The sequence below is a fragment of the Barbus barbus genome (genome assembly GCF_936440315.1).
Source record: "Barbus barbus genome assembly, chromosome: 23".
NCBI classification, from domain to species: Eukaryota; Metazoa; Chordata; class Actinopteri; order Cypriniformes; family Cyprinidae; genus Barbus; species Barbus barbus.
The window spans coordinates 19,516,262-19,529,420 of NC_136751.1; the positions used below are offsets into that span (position 1 = coordinate 19,516,262).

General features: G+C 36.8%; 1 protein-coding gene across 1 annotated transcript in view; it reads right to left on the reverse strand.

Moving 5' to 3' along the window:
* Positions 1–11,952, reverse strand: part of LOC306843235 (cystic fibrosis transmembrane conductance regulator) — a gene marked incomplete at its 5' end in the record, with an annotated part of 29,315 nt that extends 17,363 nt beyond the window's left edge. The window contains 11 exons of the mRNA XM_079374577.1: positions 1,391–1,582; positions 2,054–2,230; positions 3,041–3,133; positions 3,518–3,764; positions 7,397–7,522; positions 7,983–8,146; positions 9,216–9,305; positions 9,464–9,679; positions 10,075–10,186; positions 11,064–11,174; positions 11,900–11,952. Of these exons, the coding sequence (XP_079230703.1) occupies positions 1,391–1,582; positions 2,054–2,230; positions 3,041–3,133; positions 3,518–3,764; positions 7,397–7,522; positions 7,983–8,146; positions 9,216–9,305; positions 9,464–9,679; positions 10,075–10,186; positions 11,064–11,174; positions 11,900–11,952 (1,581 nt within the window). The remainder of the gene's footprint in view (positions 1–1,390; positions 1,583–2,053; positions 2,231–3,040; positions 3,134–3,517; positions 3,765–7,396; positions 7,523–7,982; positions 8,147–9,215; positions 9,306–9,463; positions 9,680–10,074; positions 10,187–11,063; positions 11,175–11,899) is intronic.
* Between the last annotated feature and the right edge of the window lie 1,207 nt (positions 11,953–13,159).

Sequence of the window (13,159 nt, forward strand, 5' to 3'; positions counted from 1 at the left end):
ACCAGCAGACCAAACTTACATTAGGCTGGTTTAAGCTTTTTTTCTTCTTCTTAACAGGGACCACATACCACTTAAGATGAATAGTTCTCATGTAGGAAGTACTTACCTTGTCATCAACTCTGTTTGTCCATTGAAGGAGCATTAAAAATAATAATTAAATGAAGTGATGCAGTGAGAAAGATTTTAAAACCCTACACAAACAAATCAGTGGAGCCCTACATGTATTTAAGTTGGAAATGCCAGGCTTTACTGCCCAGACACAAAATGAATGAAGACTGAAATGCTAGTGTATCAGTGTCACTGAGAGCTTGTTTCTAACTCATAATTCAGAAGATTAAGTACGCTGGGAAAATATAAGTGTCTGTATCTTGATCTATCAGCAAACACTGAATGAAGACTCATTATGTACAGAAAATAATACTTTGTAGCTTCTTGCTAGTTAGCACATAAATGGCTAACTTCTCATACTCTTGTTGTTATGGCCTAGCCTACCATTGTGATGACAATAGCCACCTCACACTGCTCCATAATATCTACTGTTGTTAGAGTCTGGATGTTTCGTAACAAACAGCCATAAATTATGCTTGTAATCACCATTTACTGTGAAAACATGCTTTGAGAGGAAACACGTTTACTTTTCACCCTATGGGAAACATGGGAACTCAGACAGACTGTAAATGTCCCAGTTTCACATTCATAAAAGCACTACGTTAATTAACTACAGTCAAGAAAATTATCTAAAAAATATAAATATTAAAAATTATATAATATATAAAATGTGCTTTTACCTATATAAAAATATACTTTTTACACAGCAAAAAAAACATTTTTATAAAAAAATCTAAATCTAAATATGATTTTCACTAGACAAATCTTATCCACTAGCACAGATAAATCTCACACGTCAGACTAATGCCTGGACATGAATGTGTTCTCAGCAGATCTGCTGACCGTCCTTTCATGTAAGTCTCAATTAAACAAGAGGCCTGTCACTCAACACTTTGGCTGCTGATAGTTGCACACGATTGGCTGATTTGGTATCAAGAGATTGAGGGTGAGGGGAGAAAACCATGAGCGGAGTAATATGACACAGTTCTACTTCTAACAAAGGTTCTCAGTTCATTTGCCAGGTGAGCATTCCATGTAGAAAGAGAGAGAGAGAGAGAGAGGGAAGAAAGAAACAGAAGCAAACCAGGAGCCAAAAATATGAGAGAAGACAAAGAGGAGGACTAGTTAGTTTGAGAAAAGAGATGAGTGAGGTCAGGCAATATACTGTAGACTGAGGGGCTGAAATTCAAGTGAGAAGAAGGGAGAGAAATTGGAGATGTGAGTAAAAGTAAGAAAATGAGAGAGACAAAGACTGGACTGAAGAGCATTAATTTGTCAGTACCTCCTCAAGCTGGCATGCTTTGACCACACTCTTGTAGCGATACTCATCATAGGTCAGACCAAAAAGGATGTTGTCTCTGATGGTGCCAGGCATGATCCAGGCTGTTTGGGAGGAGTAGGAGATTCGACCGCTGTGTCTGATCTTCCCAGAGGAGGGAACAAGCTCCCCGAGGATGGTCATCAACAATGAGCTCTATAAATACAGACATTATGTCTGAACAATGACAACCTTACAGTTTCCTTTTAGCAAATGTTTGCTTTCTCTTAAACAGCTAGCTTTGATCAACCTTTTATATTTTAGCTTATTTTTCAGCTTATTTAACGGCTTCACACCGTAGTGTATTTGGCCTTTCATTTATTCACTATAACTGTTATAATTGTGAATTATTTGTTAGCATTGTTTAGTCCCTTTTCCTACACTAATTTTTGAGTTAAAAGTAGAAAAATGTGTTTATTTATTATTTTTTCTTTAATCTTGAAATTAAATAAATGATAAATTAAATAAATAATTGTATTAATAATTAGAATTCATATATAAAATGTATTTATATTTATATAATTTTTTATATGTATAAATAATAAATATTATTTTACATTTCAGTACTACTTGCATATATATATATATATTTTCGACAGGTTTGAAAATAACGGCAAACACCCCTACCTTCCCAGATCCCATAGAACCAGTAACAGCCAACATCTCTCCTTTCTTCAGGTTCAAACTGATGTCCTTCAGTACGGGAGTCACATATAGGTTGGTAAAGAAGAGGCCTGCATCTCCATTGTGATGACCATTAGCTTTGTTCTCCTGTTTTATCCTTTCCAAAAGTTCACCAGGACCCTGAAGAAAAACAGATTTACACTGCACTACACATGCACGCTTAATGCATTAAAAATATCGATCCCTCCTCTTGTTTTCTTTAAGTGATGAAAAGACATCAAATTTATAATATCGCCTAATGTATTTTAAGTACATGGCCATCTCACTAACACAAAACTGTACATGTTCTCATAGGGAAGGGATGATGGGTCTTTTACAGAAATAGAAGGAGGACCTGACATACTCTGGGTTAATCGTTAACCTCAGTTAGGATTCATGGGTCATTAGCCATATAGCTACTGAACTGAACATGCAATTCATATTCAAATAGACTGCGAAACAGTCAATTAGAGAGTATAGCAATTAGTTCTCTAAACCTGCTTCTAATAATGAGACCAAGAAATCGTGGAAGTCGTGGCCTAATGGTTAGAGAGTCGGACTCGTAATCGAAAGGTTGCGAGTTCGAGCCCCCGGCCGGCAGGGATTGTAGGTGGGGGGAGGGAATGTCCAGCGCTCTCTCCACCCTCAATACCACGACTGAGGTGCCCTTGAGCAAGGCACCGAACCCCCAATTGCTCCCCGGGCGCTGCAGCATGGCTGCCCACTGCTCCGGGTGTGTGTTCACGGTGTGTGTGTGTGTGTGTGTGTGTGTGTGGATTTGTTCACTACTCACTGCTGTGTGTGTGCACTTGGATGGGTTAAACGCAGAGCACCAATTTCGAGTATGGGTCACCATACTTGACAATACGTTACGTTAAAAAAAAAAAAAAAAAAAAAAAAAATCCAGGAAACATGTTCTTAATCCAAAAATCTATGAATGCATAACTCTACCTCATCCCAAGAAGCAGTCACATCTTTAAGTTCCAGCTCTGTGATACTGAGATCGTATTCCATTAACTTGTATTCCTCCTTGCTAAGAAATTCCTTGAGGAAATAGGTAAGTTAAAGTTTTAGGTAGAGATTTGAATACAGAGAAGACCACAGTAACAACAACATTCTCTTAAAGTTCAGTACAGTTTACAGCATTACACAATAAAATGCTAATGCCCAGCAGGTGTTCTTAAGAAACACGGTGGCCTAATACAGAGGAGTGTTTCCCCTTTATCAATACCAATCCAGAAATGTTTTAATTTGAACTCAAAATATACCAGATATTATTTAGCATTATCACTACTACATACTATATACTTATATACTCTCACTGAGTATTTTCCTCTTATTGTAAACAAAAACATAACTTTTTGAATATAGTTTGTACCATATATGCATAAGCTCCACTACAAGTGTCAACCACAAAAGTGGACTCACTTCAATCTTCCAAATAAGCCGCATGGTGTCGTACCACATCTGGATGGAGCCGGGCAGTTGTCGAGTGACAGTCATGCGCAACACCATACAGTAGGAGAGAGTGGTGAATATGCGACGGAGGTTGATACCACGGCTGAGGGCATGAGGCACGATTGCGGCCACAATCACAAAAATGGCTGAGAAAAAGTATGCAGAGCTGTAGAAGTAGCGCAGGGAGCCAATCTTCCTGGTCAACTTCACCTCATCCCTACACATAGTTTAGAGGAAGAAAGAATGACAAACATGTCCCTCAAGGTTCAATTCTTGTACCACTTTTGTTCAACCTGTATACACTTCCACTGAGAAAAATAATTAGAAAGAACCAAATTGCCTATCAAAGCCATGCAGATGACATCAATATCCACCGTCTGCCAATTCATTGATGAAATAAACAGTTGGATGCACCACAATTTTCTTCAATTAAACAAAGACAAAACTGAAGTCATTACATTTGGAAACAAAGATGAAGTTCTCGAGATCAGTAGTCATGTCGAAGCAATAACTAAATCAACACATTACCATCTTAAAAAATATTGCAAGGATTAGATGTTTTGTTTCCAGTCAAGAATGCTCTTATCACTATAGCAGGACTCCTCACCAGACTTCCCAGAAAGCTGCTGCCAGGATTCTGACCAGAACCAGAAATCTGAGCAAATCACACAAGCCCTCAGGTCTTTACACCACTTTGCTTTTATCATATCATATAATTTATCATATTCCTTTTGCATATGCTGTGATTATTTAAGAATTATTTTGAATTCTTTTTAAGTAAATCACTTTAAATTACCATTGTGTGTGAAATAATATAATATAAATAAACAATATTAATAACTATAATAAATAAATAATATCAATAAACTTGCTTTGCCTTGCCTTGAAGAATGAATGGGTAGGATATTTGAAGACTGTGTCATGAGATATCAAATAGCTAAAAAAACAATGACACATTGATTCTCCAAGACTGAGCTGATAACAAAAACACAAAGGCAAACCGTGTGCTGCCATAAAAGTAATACTACAGAGAAACAGTGGGAGATTGTGGCTTCAGGTTTCTCTTATCCAGACCAACTATTCTGATCCAAAATCTCTTATGAAAGAACTTCACTTAATCTAGAAGTAGGAATTAAAGTATTAGGAGAGAAATGTAATTAACTGAAATATCAACTGTAACTGTAACTGCTAATATTAACTTTAATTAAATCACTCATTTAGTATTCTCTGTTTGAGACTGCACACCTATGATCCACCCTGTCTATTGCACACAAAAAAATGGAAAGCACTTTAAAAAAAAAAAGTTATCAATTAGCCAGGAAACTATTTTGTTTTTACAAAGTTCTGGGTTGACTAAATTTGCCAAAGTTTTCCAGGTCTGTGGCTTAAAATCTGAAATATTTTCAGAAATTTGTTTAAGGCAGTAACAATTTAAATAGATTACTATAAGCAAACCTATATAGTCCACTTTTTTTTTTAGAAATGGTTTTGAAAAAAAACTGTTTTTGTGTACTGCCCTCCAAAAGTTTGGAAACGCCCTAGAAAAGTAATTTGTGATAAGTTTGCACTGATAAGGGACAACACAAACTACGAAAACATATTGTATTACATAAACAGTTTATACATAGAAAAAAATTACATTTTCAATTCATCAAAATATCCACCATTAGCAGCTATTACAGCTCTGCATAATCTGGGCATCCAAGCTGTCAGTTTATTCAAACATTGACTTTGAATTGGCAATCAACTGTTGAAGCTACAGTATTAAGGTGTGCTGACACAAAAATCTTTTCAAAACCCAAACATCAAGTCCCAAATTCAGTATCTCAGAAAATTAGAATATCAATTAAGACCAATGCAAAAAAAATGATTTTTAGAAATGTTGGCCAACTGAAAAGTATGAACATGAATAGTATGAGCATGTACAGCACTCAATATTTAGTTGGGGCTCCTTTGGCCTGGATTACTGCAGCAATGCGGCATGGCATGGAGTCGATCAGTCTGTGGCACTGCTCAGGTGTTATGAGAGCCCATGTTGCTCTGATAGTGGCCTTCAGCTCTTCTGTATTGTTGTGTCTGGCGTATTGCATCTTCCTTTTAACAATACCCCATAGGTTTTCTTTGGTTTTAAGGTCAGGCCAGTTTGCTGGCCAATCAAGAACAGGGATACCATGGTCCTTAAACCAGGTACTGGTAGTTTTGGCAGTGTGTGCAGGTGCCAAGTCCTGTTGGAAAATGAAATCTGCATCTCCATAAAGTTGGTCAGCAGCAGGAAGCACGAAGTGCTCTAAAACTTCCTGGTAGACGGCTGCGTTGACTGTGGACCTCAGAAAACACAATGGACCAACACCAGCAGATGACATGGCATCCCAAACCATCAATGACTGTGGAAACTTTACACTGGACCTCAAGCAACGTGGATTATGTGCGTCTCCTCTCTTCCTCCAGACTCTGGGACCTTGATTTCCAAAGGAAATGCAAAATTTACTTTCATCAAAGAACATAACTTTGGACCACTCAGCAGCAGTCCAGTCAAGACGCTTCTGACGCTGTCTCTTGTTCAAGAGTGGCTTCACACAAGGAATGCGACAGCTGAAACCCATGTCTTGCATACATCTGTGCGTGGTGGTTCTTGAAGCACTGACTCCAGCTGCAGTCCACTCTTTGTGAATCTCCCCCACATTTTTGAATGGTTTTTTTTTTCACAATCCTCTCCAGGGTGCGGTTATCCTTATTGCTTGTACACTTTTTTCTACCACATCTTGTCCTTCCCTTCGCCCCTCTATTAATGTGCTTGGACACAGAGCTCTGTGAACAGCCAGCCTCTTTAGCAATGACCTTTTTTGTGTTGCGTTCCTTGTGCAAGGTGTCAATGGTTGTCTTTTAGACAACTGTCAAGTCAGCAGTCTTCCCCATGATTGTGTAGCCTACAGAACTAGACTTAAAGACCATTTTAAGTTTTTTCCAGGTATTTTGAGTTAATTAGCTGATTAGAGTGTGGGACCAGGGGTCTTCAATATTGAACATTTTCACAATATTCTAATTTTCTGAGATACTGAATTTGGGACTTTCATTAGTTTTCAGTTATAATCGTCAAAATTAAAGGAAATAAACATTTGAAATATATCAGTCTGTGTGTAATGAATGAATCTAATATACAAGTTTCACTTTTTGAATGGTATTACTGAAATAAATCTACTTTTTCATGATATTCTAATTTTATGACCAGCACCTGTACTGTATATTGCTATATGAAAGAAGAAAAAAAAAAACACCAGATGACTTGAATAGCTCTATTTGGAAAAACATAATCGATGATTGGGTGATTTTATAGGTAAGTAAATCAGCATCGAAAATAAACAAATTACAAACATAGATAAATATAATACAACAAAGATCCAAATGAAATTAACAGTGCTTTATATTTTTCAGGTAAGTCTAATAGTATTCAGGTACAGAAATTGAATAATCAAATGTAAAATAACACATAGTCATAGTGTTCACTGTATAAATTAAATCTAACAAATCTGTGTTAAAGCTACAAAAGTGATTTTTCTCAGTATAACGATCAGTATAAATATAACAGTAATCAGTATACTAAACATCGCACATTGCGATATCTATGCTGAAACGATATATTGTGCAGCCCTAATATACACACACACACACACACACTACTGTTCAAAGGTTTGGGGTCAATTAATATAATGCATTAAACTGATGAAAAGTGTTTAAAATTTTTTTTAAAAATTATTGTTCAAATAAATTCTATTCACAGAGTAAAAGCAAAAAACAGAGTTTGACTTGTTTTTAACAAGTGAACATTCTACAAAACTGTTTGTGTCTTACTGTCTGATGTTCTTGATGAGGGTCTCCATTATCTCCTCCCAGCCATAGGCCTTCACCGAATGCAGGTTCTCCATGATCTCTGAGGTCAGACCCAACCGTTTGTTAGTCAGTAGCACCTTTTGTGCTCTAAAGAAAAGCAGAAAAAGGCAGAAAATTTGAATGATGTGTCTGTTCTTAGAGAACTTTCCATCCTGTACATAATACACTTCAATGTGGGTGTTTAATACATCTGACTAATGTCTATGATGGCGTCTCATGAGTGAAGGCACTGAATACAGACAATATACATTTGATTGTGAGTTTGTGAGTGTGGCAATCTGTCTCAGTAGTGGTTCTGACCGACATAGTTTACATTTCTCAAAGGTACAAGACTAACCAGCCTCCTGATTACAGAAGCAGAAGTGAACTACCTATCCAAACCCTTCAAAGCATTTAACCAGCATGAATCACATCTGGAATGTGTGTTTCTGTGGGAGCTTAGTTTGAGAGATATCTCTAAAACAAAGCTGTTTGAGTTTGACAATGGGAATATCTTTGGGCAAGACTCAGTTTTTGGTGTTAGGCTAACAGCAAATTTGATACTTACTTGTAAGGACCCATTTTATGTGAGAGAAAGGCCTGCAAGACACCCAGCAAAGAGATAGCAGCAAGTGCACAGAAGCTATTGACATCAATGAGTTCCCAGATAAGCCCTGTACACAGGATGCATTGCAATGGTGATATCCATACAAAATGGGCCATACCCAGACTCTATACCAAAAAAAAGAAGAAATGCAACGTGCATTGTATTAAATTTGAGTAATGAATTAAAAATTAAAGTTTTATTTATTTATTTTTACACGTATTTATGTCAAAGGCTGACACCTAGGAGCTTCTGCACATTTGCAGTGGTACAAAACATAGCAAAACCGTCTCACACATTCCAAGGAAAGGACACTCGAAGAACCCACATTAAACAAAGGTGCTAATTGCTTCAGACCACTTACAGAGTGTATCAATATTCAGCACATTGGCTCTACCTTCTTAGGACGTTCCAGAGTTCATCTACGCTCCCCACTAAAGCATTGTGCTTAATTTAATGCTCAGCCAACATGTTAGCAGCAGTATATTCATTTCTAATGGTCAGCCTCTTTAGAAATTGGCCATATACACACTAAACGTTTGGTATAAGTCTGATTTATTTTTTGAAAGAAATAAACAGAGCAGAGACTTTTACATTCTTACAAAAGATTTCTATTTCAAACAAATGCTGTTCTTTTGAATGTTCTATTCATCACAGAATCCAGAAAAAAATGTATTACGGTTTCCACAAAATATTAATCAGCACAAAAAGTTTTTTAACATTGATTTTAATGAGAAATGTTTCTTGAACACCAAATCAGCATATTAGAATGATTTCTAGGATCATGTCACACTAATTCATGTGAGACTGGAGTAATGGCTGCAGAAAACTCAGCTTTGCCATCAAAGGAATAAATTACATTTTAAAATATTTTCAAATAGAGAACTATTTTAAATTGTAATAATTTTTCGCAAGATTACTGTTTTTACTGTATTATTGAATACATCAAATAAATGCAACCTTAAGAACATTTAAAAAAATCTTACCAACCAAAACTTTTGAATGGTAGTATGTATGCATTCTAAAAAAAAAAAAGTCTGTAAAATTAGGGCCCAATGTACTGGAATTTTTGCACAGGTGTTTTTTTTTTTTTTTTTAATGCATAGCATTCTGTTGTGTTTTAGGGTTAAAGACAAAAACAGAGTATCACAGGTGACCTACCATCAAACATATGTAATTTGCTCTTCTCATACTTGCCTGATCAAACTTGCCCAGGTTGGCTGACATCAGACTGACGAGTTGACCTGTGCTGATCTTGTCCAAAACTCGGCTAGAAAGTTTCAAGGTCTAAGGGTCAAGATTAGGAGAAATTCATTCACTTAATATACTGCTATTTTAATATACTGTCATTTTATTTTATATTTTGTGCTAGTATAGATGACCCAAATTTTGAGTAATGATATTGGTGTCAGGGACAGATGATAGTAGACAAACTAGACACAAACCTTTTTATAGATTATGCTAAACAGTGCGATCCTGATCTGCATGCCCAGGCGGTGCAGCCCAAACATGGCAGGCTGAAGCAGGAGAAAGCGGGCAGTGAATAGCAAGCCAAGACCAAAGGCAAGAAAGTAACCATTGGCTCGCTCCGGTTCATGGACCGGGTCAAATGACGCAATTATCCGCCCTAAAAGCTGTGGCTGCACTGTTTTTGTAGCCTCCTAAAAAACGGTAACAGAAGTGGCATCTTCATTTTCAAATTTACAAACTTAGAATTACAATTTATAGAAAAACATCAATATAACTTTATGTCCAAAGTATGTACATACAACAACAAAAAATGAATCAAGTGAGCAGTGGAAGAAAAATCTAGCAAGAGGTCAGAAGCTGTAAGTTCTTCACTGGGAAATTCACACTGCACTGTTACCTGCAGTACACAGCTAGGAATCACACAACTTCATACCAGTGAGCCAACGATATCCACCCATGTGCCAACAAATTAGCAAATATACACTTCATGCGTTTGGACTCTCTTATACTAAGCTGTTGTATTTAGAGATCAACACTCCAATCGAAGAATAAAAAGAAACGGCACAGAAACTATCTGGACACTTACGCCTATATATAGGAGGAAGCCAAATAACAGAAAAGGCCGTATGAAGCATCGTGCCAGTGCTCGTAGTAGACTGGGCTTTTTCCTTCCAGATGCAACTTCTCTGTCCCATTCTCTGTTTAGGGAAAGAAAGAAAACTGAATGGAACAGTTAAACAGCAACCACCCACAATAAAATGGGTATGGTCCACATTGTTTGGTGCACCCCTATATAACCAAGGTGATTTAGCGAATTTATTAAACAGAGCAAAGAGACCTTGACAAGCATGGGGAAACGGCAGAGACTGCTACCTCCTGTTAATTGTATAAAAAGTTCAAATTCCCAGCAGTACTGCACATTAGAGGAATAACAGAAATGCTCATCATCTATCACTCACCAGGAGCCTGGCACTTTAAAAGGTCGCATTTGATGCCCATTAGCAGGGCAATGGCATGGATGTATCGTGGTTTATGTGAGACATGGCATGGGAGGAACTTTACTGGAATGGGCAGGGTGACATTTAAGTGGGTTGCCTACATTTTATTCTTCTTTTCTCCCTTCTTTTGTCAAAAAAACATCACACAAACACCTAAAGGTGTGACATTTGGCTCTGGTGAGTAACAGCAGCTTTGAGGACACTGAAAGTCACAATAGAAACCAAGACTGTGAGTCACTTCACTATGTAAATTTGCTCACTTTGCAAAAAATCTGAGTCACAGTTCTTTCATTCCAGTTTGGGTTACTGAATGGAGGAGACATGAGGAAATATACTGAGTAATTAACAACAAAATACAGAGGAAATATCAATATATTTTATTTTTAAGTATGAAATTGTCCTTAACGCTCATGCAAATGAACCTGAATGTAATTGGTAATACAAAAAACACGTTTTATTCATCAGAATGATGGGGTCTTTTCTATATGAAGCTATATGAATAAATAAATTTTAAATAACATTTATAATTCACAAATTAAATAATGTGTCAGGAAAAAGTGAGAATGCAAATACTAACTTCTCCAAACGCTCAGCAAGGATGTCTGCTGCATCTTTACTAGGAGCTTGATAAACATCAGATGGCCTCAGTTTCTCCTTAAAACCCTTTCTCATTATAGGGTTTGTCCACCTGTAAACAGTCAGAACAAACGTTGGGAACTTCATTATTGTGATTCCTTTTAATTAAAGTGAACTTTAGTTATTTTTTAAGGAGATGTAGCCTACGTGTAGTTATTTTCTAAAACATCATTATGCACATTTCTATAAACATGCTGGAGTCAGGACTGGTGTGCGAATTATTCAAATAACTTGATTTGATGTTGTTCTCGCACAAACATTGTCTTTTAACATCCTTAAAGACACTTCAAATAAAACATTTGTGATTTTTACGATAATTATGTTACATAGGTTCTAAACAGCTGAAGGAAAGCGTTCGAACGGCGCACTGTTGCTATGGTTACCACCTCAGTCGAACCCAACTTCTGTTTGTGAACGTTTACAGTAGCCAACTTCCTCTGGTTAAATTTTAAAATTAAACTTTAGAACTTTTGAGGTTGTTCGAAAACACTGTTAAAAAGTGTTGCCTATACAGCATACACTTGTAAAGCAATAAAAAGTTAACTTTCTTTAGGGGGTTATAAAACGTGGTTTGAATTAAACGTGGCTGTTATTAAAATGTTTCTATGAATGTATCAGTCATCAGGTGCAGTAGGCTTCACGTGTGAACAAACTAGAAAAATGTGAATAAACTAGAAAAATACACTCACGTGTCCTATAAAGCACAACATTTTGTTGTTAGTACAAACGTGGACACACAAAACATCTAAAACATTTCATATTTTGGTTGCATCTTACCAGAAGAAGTATTTTGAGAGGCAGCTGGCATCCTCCACAGGTGATCTCTGCATCCTAAAAGTACCCCGGGGGTGACACCACTTACATCGGGTGTCAGCTTAACGCCTTTCCGCTGAATGAAGATCTCTGGCGCTGTCCTTCACCGCGCGCACGGTTCAGCGCTGAGATCGTCGATATTCGATGCCAGTATTCAGATGATGAGGAGAATTTCTCGGGTCTCAAGTCGTTAATGAGAAGTAACTCGCTTATAAAGAGCGCATACTGATAGCAGCGCTGTGATTCAGTGAGAGAAGCGCGCTCTATCAGCCCCAAATGCCACAGATCCTTTGGGCATGTCATCCTCAAACTGTCAGTCTTTTACAGAGATGCTCACGTGTTGCTTTACAAGAGCAAGTGGCGTGTCATCATCACAGAATTCTCGTGGTGTTTGAGAAAGAACGTCAAAACTTTTAATACATGCAAGTAAACTGCAGCTATTGTTTAATTTCGCACCTTTGCCGAAAAATAAATGAAAAAATAAAGAAATCTTCATATTCATTAAAATAAATGAATGACAAAAGGGATTTAAAGTCTTAATACTGTAAAACAAAATAATAGAAAATAAAAGGGAAGAGCTTGATATCTAATGAAGAAATATTTTAGATGCTGCACTACTATCATAATCAAATTAGCACTGATTTTAATTCCATTGTACAAAAGGTCAGATGTTCTTGCTTCCACTGAAGCACAATATGCTCTTTTTAATTCTTAAATTATTATGGATAGCATGTTCATTTTTAGCCAATCTTATGGAAACTTGGGCAAACTTAAGTTTATGCAGCTTGAGTGCTGCTACCATTAAAGCAAAAGGCATATATGAAAAATAGCATGCTATGAATATATTGAAATTCAAGTTTTTTTTGTTTTTATTTTTTATCTTAACTTCACTTCCATTATCTCAAACTTTATGATTCAAGTTTCCGTAAAAAGTCTAGAAGAATTACAGCGGAGAGACATCTATTGTAGGCTACTCCCAGTGCTGCCTTTGTAGAGCCATGTAAATTATATAATTGTTTTGATAAGCCCAATGCTGCAATGAGAAATATGGTCACATGAAGTCCATTCAGTGTTCCAACTCATCTGGCAATTTTGTTTCCACTGAGAAAATTTTAGGTATGCTACAGCATGCATGAATTCACAAGAGCAAACTTTAGTGAACTGACCATCTTAACTTTACCAATTTGACTATAGGCTACAACCTTCTGCAAATGTTGAAGTGAA